We start from the raw sequence: 21,416 nt of genomic DNA, 5'->3' as shown, positions 1-21,416 counted from the left end.
CTGATAGCGATATAGTTAATAAGTTTCTTCCTCCCGTCGATATCTTAAAGTTACTTTAATAATACATGATATCGATATAATATATGTCGATATCATAATTCTCCCAAAGTTAAAATGCATACGGCAAAACTAAAGGCCAAAAAAACATTGAACAAAAAATTAAAAACAGTGCTGGGCATGCGACGGCAGGCAGGGAGGAGTTCACGGCAGCAGGGAGGAATTCACACAGGCAGGCAAGGAGAAGAAAAGATACCATTTCAGATTAAATTTCATATATATAGCCGTCCCCTGCCGTCCCCTGTTCCATGGAAAAAAAAAAACATCCCGGAAACCCATTTCCCCATCCCCTCGTCTCGGAAACTTGGGTTAACATAGAGTGATACTTTGTTTTTCAAAAGAATACCTCATGTATTACAGTATATTACAGTAACCTCAATTTATCACTTTGCAAAGGGCTGCTACCACTACAAATAGGGGACCATCATTGGAATATTCCATAATGAGTTTCAGAACTTCATTCTTGGGAAAGAGTAATAGATGCATGATAGATGCATAAACATGCCTATGTGTCCTCCAACTCTACCCACTGAGTCTTCATGTGAAACTGTGTGCATATAGTAATCTTGGTTAGTCATCTTGGGAACATGAATTCCTAGATCTACTGAACATCTCAGATGACACTGAAGTGTGTTTGTAGCTTAGGGGTTGATCATTCCCCCTAGGTTCACACACATACCTAAAATCCCAAAACATCAGTTACCCAAAAACAAATAAAAATCTCAACTTTGTCCCCACAGACTTTTTTGGAAGGTTCCACTATGGGAAGTACTTGCTGCTTTATGATAGAGGTAATGGTAAAAGTAAAAGTCAGTCACGTAGGACCTCAAAACAAGCATTTTCAGACAATTTTGCAAAAGCTGCATTAGAGACCTTTAAATTGTGTCCCTGAACAATTTTTGATGGTTGAGACATACAAATTGTGGTCTTGACCTGAAAATTTGTTAGTGAACTTGATGGTTACAATCGAGACCTGCAAAATGTATTGGTATCCTGTCATGTCCCCACATTTATAGCAGAAATAATTAATATATTTTCCCATATAATATGTAAAAATCATGTTAAAATTATCATATTACATTTAATTAAAATAATAATTGTTATCAATTTAATTTACATTTACAATGAACATTAATTTACATTTTATACATAGAATGGTGTTCTTATATTAAACAACATATACTATATTAAAATGGTGTAATAACAAAATATAACATACATTATATTTTATATCCTAACAATGCTGATCGATGCCCAATAATCTTTAAAGCAGTGGGTTGGCTGACATAACCTCCACACCGATTCATGGAGGGTCCCTCCAGGAAGGAAGGTAGTGACTCTTTATAGAAGAAGTGCTACCAAACCATCGTGGCTTTCCACCACGATGGCAGGTAGGTTAGAGAGATTGTGGAAAGGGGAAGAAGGAGAACACACCGGAATTAAAAAGAGAATCGGCCAGGAAGGTTAGAGAGATATACAGCGATTACACTCAGGGAATTCTTAAGGCTGCCAGCAGGGACAAATAGGAACAGCAGTGACAGGTATGCACAAGACCGATTTCTGAGTTAATAGTAAAATATAACCATCACCAATTTTTTAAAATCTATTTGTATTGTGTGTGATCTGAATCAAATGAATGACATCAATATGATATTAATTAATTAAACAGCATTAAGGTTATAATACTTTCAGACATAACATAGATATATCTGCACATAAATTCAGGGATATATATGACATAATCAAATCCAGTTTGCATAAACCAATCAATTCATATAATAATATGAGAAATAATAAATTGATTAATAGAACACTGGCAATAAACAATACTGATACAAAAGGTAATACTCAGAAAACGTTCATGGTAAATCTAACACAAGGCACTAACGTAATATATCGTAATATGGTAAGTATGATTTGATTATCATCATGAGATGAATTGAATAAAAATAATAAATGATTCATTGCATATGAGGGATCTTCTATTAAGTACGCCAATCCATGCTGGATGCGTAACCCCTGCCACATGGAGCCAAGAGGGCTGAAGCATCTGTTCTTGGGCTTAAGAGAGGAGGTGGTTGTGATGAGGGGGAACGGTGATAGAACACCTCGCTGGGTACGCCTCTCCATGATGGATGCCTAACACCTGCCACTTGGACCCAAGGGGGATATGGTATTCTGCCCTTGGGCCTAGGAGGGATGGTTTCTTGGACACCCTATCCAACTAATGGACTGAAGGAATTGATTACTAACTGACTTACAAACTGATTTTATATAATAATCTGATCTCATCTAGGAAATATAATAATCTGATAAAATCCAACAATTATAATTCTAACAGTCTTTAATATAGCAGATTTGATATCATTTTCATATTTCAGTTTAAGTATTATTTCATATATGCTCTCTAATTTTGTTGCAGGAAAACTGTATACAAAGGTACGGCCATAAAAACCAATTACCTATTTATAGATTTGGCCAAAACTAAGTTAAATTAAAGTGTAACTAATTAGGGGACATTACATATATTGGTAAAATATTTTATATCTAACTTTCTAGATCCCTTTACTGGAGTTTCCACTAGACTTTGGTAAACCTAGAATTTGAACATGACACCAAATAAAATGACCTGTTGAGCACTTAGAAATATACATCCACTAGTCAGTTGGATCTAAACGCTCAAGAATTCAATTCCTTTATAAATTTAGTGACCCATTATCCAATTTGTCTTATTACTATGTCTATTATTAAAACTTTAATTTGCAAGAGGACTTTTCCGTCCTAGATTGCTTCCAGCACTAGGGTGGATTTGCATATTTGATTTTTTGAGTTTAATCATCGACATCGGTTCTTTATTGATTCAAAATCATCTCAACAACTCTCAAAAATCTAGTTTTCGATGTTCATTCATGAATCCAGTTCACTAGCTTTACAATTTCATCAGTCTACAATTGTAGGTTGTTTTTCTTCACAAGAATTCACTATAGATTTCTATAACCTGCAAATTTGAATTATGAAAGTTCTAATTACCATTTTAACATTAAAGTACATGTTATCACATGAACCTGCACCCTTGTTGAACCTAGTTCAATAGTTCAGAGATAGCATTGGGATGACTTCAGGTGTGGGACCCTGCTGTTTGAAGTTAAACCTCCATATGAAGGTATGGTTCTATGTTTGAAATATCCGTGGCGAGTTTGAGTATTAAAACTTTGGTCAAAACTATTACAAGTGCTCTTATTGGTTGTTAGTTCTATTAAAGTGCTTATTGCATGAATAGAGGGCACGTTTCCTATATCCTTGCAACTGTTTTGAACCTTTGAAGGTGTTGGGAAAGTATTTCCTTCAACAGTGGATCTCAAAACGTATCCTCAATTTTCTCTTGGTTGAGTCTTCCTTTGTCATTTGTGATGGTGATCTCCTTAGATTTTCTAGTGCATTTATCTGCTACATTTACATTCAGAATACCATTGGCGTCCACCTCAAAAGTAAGTTCAATTTGATGAACTCCCCTTTGTCCAAGTTCTCTACTATCCTTTCTCAAAGTGCATTCACCTTCAAAGACCTGTATTGATACAGTTGTTTGTTGATCTGGAAAGGTTGTTAAGACTTGAGACTTTTTAGTAGGGAATAGCAGTGTTTCTTGGAATAAGTTTTGTCATCAGTACTCCAACACTATCAATACCATGAGTTAAGAGAGGCACCTCCAAGAAAAGGATCTCCTTAGTTTCCTCCCACCTTCTCCACTAAGAAATCTTCCTGGAAAAGCAACTCCAAAGGCAATAGCCTCATCGAGATTGACACCCTTGTTGGGCTCTTCGCCATCAAAGAAAGTTGCAAAGAAGTTGTTGGACTTTGGGAATGTGAGTACTACCACCAACAACAATTTCATGAATCTGACTCTTGTCTAGACCAGCATCATCCAAGGCCTTTTTAACAAGACCCATTGTTTTCCTGAAGAGGTCATTGTTTAATTCCTCAAAATGGGCCTTTTTCTAAGGCTCTTAGGAGTCTATACCATCAAAGAGAGGATCAATCTCCACTCAGAGCTGATGATGGTTACTCAATGCTCTTTTGGCACGCTCACTCTTCCTACTAAGTTTTCCCAAAGCTTTGTTATCCGTACTAATGTTGTTTGCATGGTTTTTCTTGATCAATTAATGTAATACTCCATGATTCTCTAGTTGAAGTCCTCACCTCCAAAATGGGTATCACCATTTGTAGCCAAAACCTCAAAAACTCCATAATCAATTTTCAAGATACTGACATCGAATTTGCCACCACCAAGATCAAAGATGATAATTTTTTTTTGACCACCTTATCCAAATCGTAAGCAATTGTTGCATGTAATGTCCCCTTCCAAATTCACTCTAGAATTTGTCCTAGAATCACAATTGCAACAAATTAGGGTTAGGGTTACATCTTACCAAGTAAATACGTCTTTAAATATTGTGATCCTAGATTTGAATCCTACAATCATGACATGAGCAACTGTGTAGTGGTGGAAAAACTAGGGTTTGACTGATTAAGATAGTAAGACCACTAATCTTTCCTTGGGGACCACCACATTGAAAGAGGGGTGAACCTAATAGATCTAGCTAGAATCCAAGTATGGAAAGGGTTGAAATTCTGATTAGATTCACTGGTTAGGGTTTTGCCCCCTCTTTCTAGTTGAAGATTGTATGATAATTGGGAAATCAGGGTAAAACAAGGAATGATTGAATTAAACTGTCAAAAACATACTGTTACACAGAAAGGGTTGAAATTCTGATTAGATTCACCAGGTAGGGTTTTGCCCCCTCTTTCTAGTTGAAGATTGGATGATAATTGTGAAATTAGGGTAAAACAAGGAATGATTGAATTAAACTGCCGAAAACAGGTTGTGACAGATATCCCACAAATTTACAAATTGAGATCTGGGAAAAATCAGATATTTAGAATTTGTTCCTAGAAGTTTGGCCTCATTTTTCGGGATCGGGTAGTATAGATTCGCTCTGGTCCTTTGATTTTTTTTCATCAAAAGCTGAACTTGTTTGTAGCTGTTGACTCTATTGGAATTCTCGAGTATAACTCTTGAGCCCATTCCTCATACATAGAAAGAAAGGAAATAGGGTTGTGGATAGAGGTTTGCCTTGGGTCAAACCCCGGTTTAGGAATTAATTTTTGAATGAAATAATGCAAATATTGAAATAAATGCTAAGGAGATATACCTCAGATTTGCATTTTTTGATAGAAGGATTGATGATGCAATGTAATTACAAATGTTGAATGTAATGGCTTGACAAACACATGAACATGAAAAACCTAATCGCACATACATGCATGCATGAAGATTGACGCAACTTTGCTCCACAATGCTTGAAGGATGGAATACAACTTTGAATCTCTAAAAATGCTTGATGATGAATGCTTCACGGATGCACGAATACTTTAGGTATCTATTGGATGGAGATTTAGGTCTAAAATGAATTGATAGGATGTCTTTATATAGGGTTCCCTAGGTAAATTACCGATTAGGTCGACCTCCAACGATCAAGTGTAGCCATGGGGATCAAATGCCATTGAGGAGATAAAGGGACTGCCCCATTTCAAATTAGGGCCTGATTAAGGGGGACTAGGGCGTTCTGGGGTGCCTTGGTCTAGAACAAGTTGCTCCATGCTCTGATCCTCCAGCAAACAAGATCAACACAAAGGGAAATGGGGGAGAGACCTCCAAGATGGGGCCCACTTAATGGTGTTCATGACATTAGGGTTGGAAAATGAGGCCAAAGTGGACCTAGAGAGGGGATGGAGATGGGACACGCTAAAGTAGGAGCACAAACATGAGGTGTAAATTGGACCGGTTACAATTTACAACGCTACAACAACAACACACACACACTCACATATATTCAATCATTACGGTTAGACAAGATCACATCATATACTATCAATGGGTTGCCTTAAGCCATTTCTACACTAAGCCCAAGAGTGGAAGTCTAGCACAGCCCTCTTGTGCACTTAGTGGCTTGTACTTGGTTTCCCCATCAATGTCTCATCTCCCTAAAGACAGCTGCCATCTTGTGGAGTTGGGTGGAGGTTGTAAGTGGGTTCCTTGCCTTTTCTACATAAGTGCCCTCTAGTACAAGGAGCCATTATGGTCAACTGTAGGACGGTCTACTTACTTAGCCCCTTTAAACCCCTTTTGCTTACACCTCAGGCCCTTCCTACAAGGTGGGTTTCAGACAATCAAGCACAGCTTATGATTTTATATGAACATATACTTAAACATTCTCTATTATGCTTGAGCAACATGTATAAGACAATGATTGGCAGAAATATCATCGAATAGAGGTTTGGTGATAATAATCTGAGATAAGTTGAAATCTGCTGTGATGAACTGGAATTGTCTCCCTCATGATTGCTTCTCTCTCTAACATTCTTCTTATCCTTGGTCGAATCCAATTGTCATGCAAATTCTCTACTTTGCTGCCTCTTGAGAGTATCTAATAATAGTTCTTATTTTGCTTTAACTCTTCTCCTCTATATTTTCTAGTAATTTAATAAATAAAATAAAACCTTTTATCCAATCTTCCAAAAAATATCAATCACTAAAGATCTAGGTAATTTTAATTATTGAATAATTAATAATTTTTTATTTTCTACAAATAAGTTGCTCTCATCTTTTATTTCATGTTTTCTAAAAAAGAACTGCTTTTATGTTCTTTATAATTTATATATATTTATTAATATTCTATTATTTTTCTATATTGAGAATTGTCTTTATTTATTTATCTGCTCATTATTTTATTTTCTTATTTATATAAATCCAACATTTTCTGTTATTCAACTTTTACTATATGGAATATTCAAAGACGTATCGTAATTTAATTAATTTAAAGATTTAGGGATACTATTTCATGAACTGGGACTAAGCGTTTGCCATTACATAATCCAAGCCTGTTTGTAACCTCCCTCACACAATGTTTTAGTATCATCAACCGATAACATACTATCATTAGCTCCTGTTTCACACGATAAAATGTGTATAATAAAATAATAAATAATCCAATTAAATATTTCATTGCACATCTGACATACATAAACTCAATATATACTAAAATAGAATTTATCTTTGGATCCACAAAATATCTATAACCTAAATAAGCAGTCATCCAACAGATAAATTCCTCACATCCAAATTATAATAGGATGAGTAAAAAATGATAAATCAAAGAGGTCAATAATATGGGATATTGCATTATTACTCCTATACTATCTTGTAGATGGGAAAATGAATACCTAATGCCTTATTTATTTGTCTCATTTATGCATTTACAATGTGGTTAATGTTAAGACCCTACCCTCAAATTGCCCAAGCCATCTCATTTTAAAAAGAAAGTTCAAGTTTTGCATTGCTTGAAAATTATTTTGGACTTCTACCTCTCTTTCAAAAGATGTACTAGTAGAAATGAGCATAGGGGCTACCATAAGCAATTGATTCCTTTCAAATTCAAATGACAGCAGCAATAAACAATAGGTGACAACGGGTTCAAGAAAGACATTATATGCATAGATACCAAGAAACTCATTGTACAAATGAGGACCACATCTCCATCTTGGTACCTGTAATATTTGTTGGATACATTTATATATAATATAGCTAGACCCTTACTTGTTTAGTCACATATCCTGATTTTGATGGTGTTTCTCACCCCGTACATCCACATCTCCAGGTAACAATGTTTATATGTGGAGATTCATGACCAAAACTATTTAGTGGGATTTATATTAGACTACAGGATTTCAGATATCATGAGTTCTGATCCACTAGCAATAATTTTCTGGAAACAAGTAGGAACAAAAATGAAAGTCATCTGTGAAAGTTTACATTGCTGCCATAATGGTACTTGTGCAAGAAAACTGAATACTATTGAATTTTTTGTTATCACTAATTCCAGAAACACAACAAAGCCATCCACATCTTAATGGTTTGATAATTGTTAAACTTGATGTTGTTCAATATATATATATACATATTGTTAAACTTGATGTTGAAGTTACTGTTGCCAAATGCATTCAAATCCTATAATTAGGAAAATGTCAGTCACTTTTTTGGTGTAATGCTAAATCATTTAGAAGTCTACCTATGCACAGCTATTCACAGGCATTGACCTCAGCGCAGATCTGAATCCCTTATAAAACTGATATTTTATTTGACTCGTGGCCATTGAATTATGATGCACAGTATAAGTAATATAAATGCTTCAGTATCTTGTATCAAGTATTCTATCATGATTTTGAATATACAAGTTATTATCAAAATGATTGCTAGGTGAATTGTGTAACTACAGTAGTCCATAAGGCTTATTCAATCTAAATGGTAGAGGCTAGAGGTAGGTGCTCTAAATGTGGATGTTCAAGTGATTTATGGACCTCATCTATAAATGAAGAAATTTCCAAAACTTTACAGTATGGAACCAATGTCCAAAGCACTATTTTCAATTGTTGGTGGTCTGACAAGCCACTTTAAGTTGAAAGATATAAAGTACCTCTCAAATTTCAAACTAGTAATACATAAGCTTGTGACACAGTCAAAGATGTGGATTATTTGGGTGTGTTTGCAAATGGTCACCGTTTAGGCAATTGGTGTTGAAGATTTGCATACATCCATTTTTAGAATGTAGGTGGCTTTAAGGAAGCAACTCAGAAGCTGAAGGGATTTTCTGAACAAACAACATTCTCCTTTTACTGGCTTATAAAATGTGTTGGATGTACTGTGTCTTTATAATCCATTGTAGCAGTATGTCAAATTCAGAGGCATCGGTCCACAACTTTCATGCATCCATTGTAGAATTAAGTGGATTCAAGGAAGCAACTCAGAAGCTTAATGGGTATTCTGAAAAACTAACATGCTGGGCATTTGCTCCTTTCACTACCTTACAAAAAGGGTTGGATGTATTGTCTTTGTACACCTGGAAGTCAGTGAAGGAAGATTAACCTTTTCTCTATGATTACAAACAATAAACTTGGAATTCAAAAAATATTTACCTTATTGTGATTGCCTTCATTTTGTAAATTGCCCAATATAGAAGGTGAGTATGTGGTACAGCTGAAGCATAGTCAGCATAGAAGCGTAGAATCAAACATGAGCAACTTGGGTTCAATATAGTAGGCAAGCAACAGAAAAATAAATTCTGCTGGCATTTTATTCTATTAATAATACAGATGGAGATAGAGAATGGTTTACAAGTGCTCGCTTAAGATAACTAAAAAGTAAAAAGAATTTAAAAAAAAAGGTTAGCCATTGTCATTTTTGATGCTCTCAAGCATTCTCTATGTTATCTTTTTCATTTAATAATGTGCAAGTTAGGATGAGTTTATAAAATCAAATCTCTTTCCAATGTGTTGTTAAGATATTATTAATTATTATATTAAGCATTGATAATCTGTCGGTCTTTGTTTGTTGATTGTCAGTTACATGCTAGATAAAATATTTGTTTAAAGTACACCTCTCTAAAATTAAAAGTTGAGTCAGATTCCAAGAGTTTCACTTATGGTTGTAGTTTTCGCTTCCTGCTTCAATTATACCATTCGTAGGGACTGCACTTACCCCAAGTTAGTCGAGATTTTGGCAAATAATAAAACCAATTTTTAGCATATTGATTCTAATTATGCTGATACACGTATTGAACTGAATAGGGTGGTGTAATGCTTATACACGTATTTAACTGAATATTGCTTCAATATTGTGTTTGTAGAGGTTGAGCTGCAATACAATGGTGCTAGAATCGAAGGGGAAATTATAACATTGGAATTTATAAAGAAAATGATGGAGGATTTCAAGAACCAGAAGAGTTTACACAAAAGGTAATGTAATCACGCAAATGAGATGTGTTTTTGCAATTTGTTTCCCTGACAAATGTCTACAGCTGTTACACAATGACAGATTTGTTTCTGAAGTAAATATTTGTATTCTAGGTATGCTTTCCAAATTGTATTGCAAGCCAGGGATTTGTTACGAGCGTTGCCCTCACTTGTTGATATCACTGTTTTAAATGGAAAGAAGTTTACAGTTTGTGGTGACATTCATGGCCAGGTAGTATTTTCTTGTAATATCCCCAATTGGATTTATGAAAAATTATATTCTAAGTTCTGATTTTTAAATTAAATAATTGAAATGAACAGCCAGTGATAATTCTGATTATAAAATTCAAACCCTATTTGCTGATAAAATCAGAATTTGCAAAATTGAAAACCTTAGGAAGATGACAATCTAATTGAAAGCCTTCAAGAGAATTTTTTTACTTTAATTTGTCAAAAGCTGATCAGAGATTTACAAGCCAGAAATGATTTTTTTATAATTTTTACACTCACAAGCAAGGCTATACAGAATGTACTGAGGGTTATCCTGCTATACGGCTGCTCCTAAGATGGCAGTAATGACTGGAAATGCTGATTTTACTTCTGATCTTTATCTCCAATCACAAAAACAAACCCTAGAGTGGTATGGCAGCCTGCTAGTATCGTACTGCTGGCTGGTAGCTCTTAAACATGTGCTGATTAAGGCCTGATCGGCCTTGGAAACACCTATAATTTGCAGTTGATTCCTGAATTCTCCCTCTTACAAGGTGGCTCCTCATTTAGATGTCTATTTTCCGGTCAGTAATGGCTGAAGAAGAACAAAAGCAGCAGCTGGGTTAACTGAATTTTGCCCTGTATGACTTATTTCCTCCTTCCAATGAGGGTACTTAGCTGTAATGATGGAAATAATTAAGATTTGTCCTATTTCATGCTTGGAAAATTCACCAAAATTCTGGAAATCCACCTAGTAATCCTCAATTATTCTTTGACAACCAAAGATGACATTTACTTGCTGAAAACATCATAGCATCACTGTAGCAAACTTAAAAAGTCTTTGAATCCTCTTTAATTTAATGAATTGTGATCACCCAAGTTTGGAGTCAAGGGTTTTGTGTTTTTGTCTTTGATTCCAACTGTGGAATGAAAGAGGGTATTCCAATTGTCAAACCTTGAACAAAACAAGGGTTTTCGTCCTTGGATGCCCTAGATCGAACAAACTGCTCAAATTTGAAAATTGGATGCAAAAAGGATAACTTGAATGATGGTCAAATGAAGATAGATGCTTCCTTAAATAGAAAAATACAAGATGATGTTTCTAAAAAGAAACGATTGTTAGCTAAAGACAAAAAACAGAAAGATACTAAACTATCTGACAAACTGAAAATAGAAAGCTGCTAAGTAAATCTCTCAAAGACTAGGAGAGCCTACCATCAACATATCTAATTACTAGCATAAGTGAGATGATGGAACAAACGCACACACAAACAAAATTTTCAAAAAAGCATATGACTCAAATGGTCAAGAGTGAATGTTAAAATTATCAAAATTTAAAATATTAAATAAAAAAAAAAAGAAAATAATTTACAAGTTATAAACATTAATAATTTTTATATCTTAAATTGGACCATTGAACATCATCAAGTTTCTTTTGCTTCACACTCTTCTTTAGTTGTGTTTGCTTCTACCCGTCTACCCCAATGTGAATTAATCATTATTAACTAGAGAGGCTTTTGCACCTCAATCATTCTTTCTTGCAAAATGAAATTATTAGCATATGTGGTCCCCACAATTTAGGGTAATTCCTTGCTTGAAAAAGTTTTGAAAAGAGCAAGATGTGGTGGTTGCAAAGTAACATCTATGCATCTCTAGCTTTTGCCTCCACATTTTTCATTTAATATGTCTTTCCTATGTCTTTAAATGCATTGTTCAATTCATGAACACAACATAGAGTCTAAAAAAGGTGTTTGTAAGCCCTATCCACCATAATGTCAACTAATTTATATATATGTACAAAATCGATGACTAGTTGTACAACAATTGAGGCCACAACCTCTAGTATGGCCTCTCTCAAAATATGAAAGTGGAATTCTTTATCTTTGTGCTTTTGTAAGCAATCAATAACTCTAGGAAAATAAGAGCTCGCTACACATGTAACTACAATGATGATAAGCTATGTTATTGAGTATTGCAGTTTTAGCCTGCATACACGTAACGGTATGGTCTTGGTATTGGTACAGTTCTAGTTTGATCTTGGGTAGACCCATGGTACTGCCTAGGCACTCGAGTTCCCTGTGGGTCCATTTGTATAGGACCCACAAGGAACCTAAGTGCCCGGGAAATACCATGGGTGTACCCAGCATGACCCACTATCAAAATTTAGATCCCTTTCTAGGAAACTTTTAAGGAACTATTTTAGAGAAGTTTAGAAATATTGGCTAGTTCCTAATATGTTTTGCCAAATTTTCTAATTTGAATAAAAGTATTTCTAGGATATTTGTGTCATACTAAATTTTGGGAAAAAGAGAAAAACAAGCACAATGTCTTAGGAATGTAAGACTTCATTTATTTGTTCACAATATTTTTGGTAAAAAGTTGAAAAAACTAAATGGCAAATACAATGTGTTAATTTTTTTGGAAGTGGCATGAAGGGAACTTGATTTTGATAGTCAGACGTAAAAGGTACAAGTATATAATGAAATCTTTATTTTCTTACATAATGTTCTGGATAAAGGAATCTTTGAAGGTGGTCTAAAATACAAAAACACTGTTGCCTATAAAATATGGCCTCAAATGGTACCCATACATTGATAATTGAAGAAACAAATTTAAGACCTTAAAGTGGTAAATTGGTTGGTTTTGAGAATTAACCCTACATGGAAGGGTAATGAGAAGTGGCAGTCCTATGACTGAGATAAGAAGCAAGTTAGATTACCCCAAGGGAAGGAACTAGTCATAGTTGGATGTTTCGCCTCTTGTGGGTCAAGTGATGAATTGATTACCCCAAGGGGTGGAATTGTTCATAGTTGGATGTTCCTGCCTCTTGTGGGCCAAGTGATGAATTGATTACCGAAAGGAATGGAATTGGTCATAGTTGGACGTTCCTGTTTCTTGTGGGCCAAGTGATGAATTGATTACCCCAAGGTATGGAATTGGTCATAGTTGGATGTCCCTGCCTCTTGTGGACTAAGTGATGAATTGATTACCCCAAGGAATGGAACTGGTCATAGTTGGACATTCCTGCCTCTTGTGGGCCAAGTGATGAATTGATTACCCCAAGGTATGGAATTGGTCATAGTCGGATGTTCCTGCCTCTTGTGGGCCAAGTGATGAATTGATTACCCCAAAGGATGGAACCTGTCATTGCTGGATGTTCTTGTCTCTTGTGCGCCAAATGATGAATTGATTACCCCAAGGGATGGAACTAGTCATAGTTGGATGTTCCTGCCTCTTGTGGGCCAAGTGTTGAATTGATTACCCCAAGGGATGGAACTAGTTATAGTTGGACATTCTTGCCTCTTGTGGACCAAGTGATGAATTTATTACCCCAAGAGATGGAACTGGTCGTAGTTGGACATGCCTACCACTTTTGGGATGCGAGGCGAATGGCCACAATTGGATGTGATGCACTCTTGGGCCTAGTTGGGTTGGGCAGTTTACTAGCACCCTTTCAAGTTCCTACCAAACTAAGCTATGATTGTTTATAGGTTGATTAGCTAGTCATAATGTATATTGTAATCTGCCTGTTCACTATGTCTACATAATTGATGTGTATGCTTTGTGTTTTCACATGTATGCTATGCGTTTTTATGTGTATACTCTGTATTTAGTTCATGTCTGATGTGTTCCCAGCATGTCTATTCCATGAATCTCTATGATTATTGCCTCGGGTTGATCTAGAATATGAGAATATCAAGAGTAATCCAAAAAGATTTGAATTTATTTAAGGTAATAGGTATGTGCCATGCATCTAATCCTCGTCTTAATATATGTTAAGATCACCCATGCTTTAACACAATTGGATATCCATAGCATGCTGCAAGAATTGGGTCAACCAAATTAATGAAGAAATACCAGTCGCCAAGGGTTGATTTATTCAGTTCTTAGAAACCTACATTGTTTGAGAACAAGCAAGTTTGGGAAGGGTGGACTGTCACGTCTCTGCAAATGAATACAACAGACCCTAGCTTTTTTTAGACACCTTTAAATATTAAGCCTAGGCGCCATAAATTAATGAGGAGTCCGATCTAGGTTAGAATCATTTAATTACCAGCGAATGGACACAGCAGGGGCTACTTAGATGCAAAGAAAATAAAATAATAACAATTTATTCATGCTAACCAACCTCAAGTTTGGCACCCTCTTTATCAGATATAATTAAATTAAATTATGTTTAATTTATTCTATGGGCCAACCCATTAAGAAAGGGTGCATTAAAAGGGTAAATGAACAGCCTTCTTAATTTGAAGGGATACATCTTTTAATCAGTCACCTGTCTTCATAGAGTATGATATGATATAAATAAGAGTTGAGATGGGAGCAAGAAAGGGGATATCAATTGGGAATAGAAATGGAAAAAGAAGATAGCAGAAATTAAAGAAATCAAGAACAGAATCTAACATAATATTACCCGCCTGAAATTAGGAAGTTGAATAAGTGTCTGAATTGGATTAAGGTCTATCTCTGATTATTGGATTGAAGAGAATCAGATCTGATATTGATAATAGATTCAGGCTAAGTCACAAGGTTCGAGTTCGAGTTCGAGTTCGGCAGCTATGGAGTTCGGATGAAGTTCGGCAAGGGCAAAAAGTTCGGAAAAAAAAATCGGCATCAAATTCGCCTTATATAATTTTTTTTTTAAATTAGTAATATATCCAACAAATTATCAATATACTCAAAGTTAAGATTGCAGAATAGATTCAAAATCATTATAGAAAGATGCAAAATTCTTAATATAAAGTTATAAACCATAGGAAACATGTGATATCATGATTGTCAAGTTTTTTTTAATCAAAAAGATACAATCAAACGTCGAGACTTTAGAACTTCAAAAAAGCTACAAGCCTACAAGTCATCAAGACTGCGAAGATGTTTTTAGTCAAAAAGGTATAATCAAAATTCAAGACTATAGAGCTTCAAAAAAGCTCCAGGTCGTCAAGAGCACATGGCTGAGTTGCTGCTGTAGCATCATCATCATCAGTATCACTGCCCAATTCATCATCCACAAAGTCATCCTCAGGCTCATCTGCAACTCCAGTTACCATGCCTTCTGAAATTTGTTGTTGTGAAGAAGATGTGGAGTCATTTGCTGATCTATTCATGAACAATTTTAAATTGCTCCGAATGTAGACAAGATCTCCCAACTTTCTGGACAGCAACTTGTTCCTTTTTTTGGAATGGATGTGGTCAAAGCAACTCCAGTTCCTCTCACAAGCTGATGAACTGGCTCCCTGACTCAATATTCGAATGGCAAAGCGTTGTAGTTCAGGATTTTGTGCTCCATAGCTCATCCACCATCTATAGCCAATGACCTCATCTCGTGTCATATCATCTCGGGCTGCTTCTATTCCAAACAACCCTTCTGCTCTCTTGTATTTCCAACTTTGGTCTCTAATTAGACCTGCAATTGTTCTATCTTGTTCAAACCTACTAATGGCTTCATAAAACCCTGGCATGATTTCAGGATCAGCTTGTCTATCAATATGAAATAACTTAGGCTCCAAATAGCATGCTACTGCATGCAAAGGTGTGTGCATCATCTTCCATCTGGAATCAACTGTCTCCCAAATCTCCATGTACTCTGCTTCTACATTATTTAGTGCTCGCTGAATAGATTCCTTACAACGGTCCATGCTTTCATAAAGCATGCCAAGGCAAGGAGTGTCACCATCCACCATACGAAGAACATCAACAATTGGTCCACATATATTCAAAACTTTTGCTCCACTCTCCCAAAAGTTGCTGCTCAAAATGATTTGCTCTATGTTCTTCCCCTTAGCACTTTTAGAAAGTGCTGAACTTTCCCACTCATTGGAACAAACAACCAATCTCAAAGCTGCTTTCTCTTCAATCACTCTTTTCAAAGTGATATAAAATGAAGCAAACCTTGTGTCACAAGGCCTCAACAACTCCCTAGATGTATGTTGCCTGTATAGACTCAATGTGAGACAGTGGTTTCTAATGAAATTTGCCACTGCTCTTCCTCTATGGATTGCTTCATGTATCCATGGGAATTTTGCCAAGTCATGAAGTAGCAAATCTAGACAATGGGCTGCACATGGGCTCCAATATATCTGTGGGTACTTCTCTACAATCAGCTTCCCAGCACCCACACAATTCGCTGCACTATCAGTAACCACCTGAACCACATTTTCCACCCCTACTTCAACAATGGCTTCATCTAGTATCTGAAAAATATATTCTGAAGTTTTCTTCTGGTTCATGGTGTCAATCACTTTCAAGAAGACAACACCTTCAAGGCAAGCTACTAAAACATTAATCAATGGCCTTTGACATATATCTGACCATCCATCACTCAATATGGTGCAACCTGTTACTTTCCAAGAAGCTTTGACCTCAGCTAACTTTTCTGTCACTCTATCTTTTGACCTCTCTAAAAGAGTTGTTCTGAAAGCCTCTGAAGTTGGAGGTGTGTACCCTTTGCCAAACTCTGCAACTTTCTGAATTGCATTACGGAAATGAGGATTTCTTGCCACGTTGAATGGAATGGCACTTGTATAAAACAAATCAGCCAATGCATCATCCACTTGTTGTTTCTCTACTGGTTTCCAAAAGCTTTTCAGTGTTCCACTTTCTCCTGATGCACCTGTGGCCTTAGGTAAACTGGAAGAGGCATTGGGTAAACTGGAAGAGGAAGAGATAGATGTGAACCTGGACACATCCTCTTGAATTCTTTGTTTTTTTTGTGTCGTCTTGAGCATTCCTACAATCGAAGAGGACTGTTCTCTTTCTAAACCAGCTTTCATTTGTGCAGTCATTTTTGGACATGCACTAACACCTCCTCCTTTACCCCCACTGATTCCAAGTAAGTGGTCTCTTGCCCTTGTTAAACTTCCTTTGAAAGGTTTCTTACATTCCTTACAAAAGAGCTCATTACCATCACGTGTCACATATTTCCATACTAGAGAATCTGATTTTTTAGGAGGCATTTTGTTACAATCTGTAATGTTTCAAAAGAAAAACAATATTTAGTATTTAAATTATTTACATTCTATTTAAAAAACATCAAAACTAAATATATGAAATTTTTACTTTTGACTCTAAAAAGGAAAAGTAATATTAAATTATATTTCAATAAGCATAAAACAAAAATATATCAATTTTTATTATAAAATCTGAATATATCTTCTAAAACATGTTTTATCTTTTTATGTAAAACATAAAACATAAAATATAAAACATATAAAATATAAAAACATCTATTTAAAATATAAATTAGAAAACATAAAATTTATCTAAAATACAAATATTATTATAAAATATAAAATTTATCTTAATATCTAATAAAACATAAAAATATAAAAACATTTATATAAAAGATTGGAGAATATCTTAATATCTAAGAAATATAAAATATAAAAACATTTAAATATAAATATAAAATCTTAATATAAATATAAAATATCTTAATATAAATATAAAACATCTTAATTTCTTTATATAAATATAAAATATAAAAACATTTAAATATAAATAAATAATAATCTATATAAATATAAAATATTAATAATATCTAATAAATTATTATAAAATATAAAAAAAAAGGTGGGAAGAAACAATGGCATACCTGAACATGCAGGCCCGAATGGAGATCCCGCAGCCCGTAGCCCGAATGGAGATCACGCAGCCCGAATGGAGATCACGCAGCCCGAACACACAGGCGCCCGAGTGGAGATCACGGCGCGAACACACGCAGGGTGCGAACTGCAAACACACAGGCGCCAACAACAGGCACGAACACGGCACGCACAGGCACGAACACGCGACGCACAGGCACAACGCGAGCGGAAAAACAAACAAAAACCCTATTCCGTGCGGCGCGATAATATTTATTAAAAAAAAAAGACGTAAACCCTAAAAAGCGCCCACAAAAAAATGTTTCGAAAATCGGGACGAACTTTAGGCGTATTTTTACGATTTTTTGGCAGCGTTTATGGGTTCGCCGAATTTCGAACTCCAAGCCAGAAGTTCGGCGAACTCTGTGACTTAGGATTCAGGCATACAGAAATTTAATATTATACCTGTGATTTGGGCAAAAAAACTAGGGTATTTAGCAAAGGGGACATTACATGTCATACATCTACAACAGCTAATATATTCTGGATCAAGAATGACAAGTTGGCTTGGTACAAGGATTTGAAGGAAATGTCAGGTAATATAACGCTTCCAAACTACCAAATCATCAGCCCATCCAGCTAAAAGATCATTGGCAATATGAATCGAAGAACTTCACTTGGATTTCAGCATATGGTGGTTCAACATCATGACATCAAATTGAAAGTTGGCTCAACAGTGTTCCATAATGTCCGAATTCATATGTAAACTCGACAACTTAGCCTTTGGGATAGAATCAATTTTGAAGCAGTTTCTTTACAACTCCCCTCCATCTAAATAAACCTAGATCAAATGTGACTCAAACAAAATTATTTCACAAGCTAGTTTGTTCGCACTCGAATGTTGTTGTTCACATTCACGTCACAAATTGTGCCTAACTATAGATGCATTGGAGTTTAGGTTTGAGGATCTGCAAAGAGTATTGCTAGGAAAATATACTGCAATACATGATTATGAACACTGCTTGCAACCTGATCTTGGTCACCAAGTTTTTTCACAATTGGATGGGGATGAGCTGTCCATGGCTCCAACATCACCATTCAATCTGGATTTAGTTTCTGTAAAATGCTTTAGGTCAACCATGGGCTCAGCCATAGAAAATGCTTTCATTTGCAAGGAATAGGTCTAAAGAGGAAGAAGGTGACAAAATAAAAGTAGTAGTTGATTTAGCATGAGCATTTAGTAATCCAAAGTTTGACAAGGTTTACTTTGAGTTAAGAAATTTGCAGGTTGTTCTACAATGCATAGTCATCATTATGTTGTGCAATTACATCAGCATATACGAGTACCTAGAGATATAGTGTGGCTCTTAAAGTAGTAGTTCAGCCCACAATAGCATTGTATTTACATGACTATGACATCGAAAAATAATTGAATGATTATTTTTAGGAATATACAACGTATATATAGAGGTTTACAAGAGGGTGTTCTAAAAAGAACGAACCATTAAACTGAAGCTTTCAACACGAAGCTGAAAAGCTAAAATGCTTAAAAAAGCTAAAAAGCTAAAAACTAAAAAGCTAACTATGCCTTCTAATAAAAGTAGTAGTTACACTGAATGAATTAAAAAAGCTAACTAAGTCGACTATTAAGATTACCATTATTGAATAGATATAATATTATTTAAATACCCTCCCTTATGGTCATCGTACTCAATACCCTACAGAAGACACTGCATGTCTTTTGATCGCAAATGCAATGCAAAGAACACTCTATTGCTACGAAGACCCTCCTAGGATCTGCAAAATGTTAATGACCAAGAGTACCAGAAGCTGTCCAACTTGATGTAATCCTCGCACGTGAATTATAGAACTGTCACACATGAATTACTAAGCCTAACACCACAATTTTGAGGAAAAATTGACAAACCGTCCAAAGAGCAATAGACACGATTTTGACAAAAACCACAAAAACTTTCGCAGAAGAGTACTGAGCACTGTTCGCTCCACCGATTCCAAAACAGATTGTAAGATACCACAATTGTAGATGTTCGCCCTAGCAACTCCAGGTGCAACCCAAAATAGACTGCAAGATACCATGGTTGCAGATGTTTGCCCTAGCAATGCTAGGTGCAACCAAAAACAAATTGCAACAAAACCACGTTTTTTGTGGAAAAACCATCAAACCTTGAAATCTGAGGTTACAAATCATCGTTTTTTGTGGAAAAATGGTAAAACCCAGATAACCAAAATCTCACATTGACTTTGTGAATTATTATTAACCCTATGAACAATTTTTGAGGAAAAAATCGTGAAAACCCAACAAAAATTTTTTGAGGAAAAAATCATGAAAACCCACAAACAGTTTTTGAGGAAAAAAACATGAAAATCTAGAAATAATTTTTGAGGAAAAAATTATGAAAACCCTCCCATGATTTTTTATGGCAAAAAAACCAGAAAACCTAGAAAAATAATTTTTGTGGAAAAAATTAATAAAGCCTATCACTATTTTTTTGTGGCAAAAACAATTATAATAAAAACCACAAATAAAGGACCCACGAGCAGAAATAATTTTTCCAAACCCTAGCTGTGGGTAAGAACAAAAATTGTAGAAATAATGTGGAAAATCGTGGAAAAAGAAAATATTGCCTCCCAAAAAAAACACGGTGCGGAAAGAGGAAAGACCATAAACTATTAGAATAATATTTCTTTATACTGTTAATGGTCAATAATGTGATTAGTTTAGTTAGTTGGCATATTAGATGTCTACAATTGTAGGTAGTTTGAAGTAGGTAATTCCATTAATATCTACTGTGTTTTGTATTCATATAAATTGTAATCTTTTTTAAGTCAATAGATACTTAAGTATTTTTAACAGTGAATCTCTCCAATTTTCACATAGTATCAGAGCACAAATTTTTTTTTCACTAATTTCGAAATTATTTCAATTTATTCTTCCAAAACCCATCTAGGGTTTTTTGTCAAACCTTTGGCCTGTGTTCGATTGGGTGTCAAAAACGCGATTTTTTTTCGTGTTTTTCTGCTTCACACCCCTGTTTGCCATCTGTGTGTGGATTCCTATTCCTACCCACATCTGTTTTTCCGCGCGACCTCTGTTTTTTATGACGGTTTTTTAGATCCGACCCACGTCAAGGTTTATTCGCGCGCTATGTTTTCTTCTGCTCGGCTGCCGGCACTAGTCCATGTTTTTTTTCCGATGGGTTTTTGCGTCGGACTTCTTTTTGCAACCTCCGTATGCATTTTTCGGCGGATTTTTCTTCCCGTGACGGTCTGTGTGAATTTGTGGTCACCTGTTTTTGTGACCTCCGTGATTTTTCCTAAGGGTTTTTGGTGCGATTTCCTGTTTTTACATGATGACATATATGTTCGTTATTTTTTCCGCGACCTGCGATCTTTTTTTGGCGGCGAGGGTTTTATGTGATTTTTCTCAGTTCCTACCCAACCTCCTAGGGTTTTTTCATGAACCCTCAATACTTTTTCTGCGCCTAGGGTTTCTGCGAATTCAACTAGGGTTTTGAACCCTCTGATAAAGTCGAACTTTTATTTCAATTACAAATTCTTGGTGGGTTTTTCGAAACTTCAATTGGGTTGCTTTCAGGTTTTTTTGGGTCTTCCAAAATTTTTTTGCCTCGAAAACCATGCTAGGGTTTCAATTTTTGCCTTTGAATCCGACTTGCAAAATTTTTAAAAACCCTATGTTTTCAT

General features: G+C 35.5%; 1 protein-coding gene across 3 annotated transcripts in view; it reads left to right on the top strand.

The window, feature by feature from the left end:
- The window catches only part of LOC131060207 (serine/threonine-protein phosphatase 5), a 75,167-nt gene that overhangs the window by 10,834 nt on the left and 42,917 nt on the right, over positions 1 to 21,416 (top strand). For all 3 annotated transcript variants that reach the window (XM_057993361.2, XM_057993364.2, XM_057993362.2), the window contains 2 exons: positions 9,798 to 9,906; positions 10,018 to 10,135. In XM_057993361.2, coding sequence (XP_057849344.1) covers positions 9,798 to 9,906; positions 10,018 to 10,135 — 227 coding nt within the window. The remainder of the gene's footprint in view (positions 1 to 9,797; positions 9,907 to 10,017; positions 10,136 to 21,416) is intronic.

The sequence above is a fragment of the Cryptomeria japonica genome, chromosome 3, assembly GCF_030272615.1.
Source record: "Cryptomeria japonica chromosome 3, Sugi_1.0, whole genome shotgun sequence".
In the NCBI taxonomy this organism is placed as follows: Eukaryota; Viridiplantae; Streptophyta; class Pinopsida; order Cupressales; family Cupressaceae; genus Cryptomeria; species Cryptomeria japonica.
Note: the sequence above shows the minus strand (reverse complement) of the source record. Positions and strands in the feature narration are given on the sequence as shown.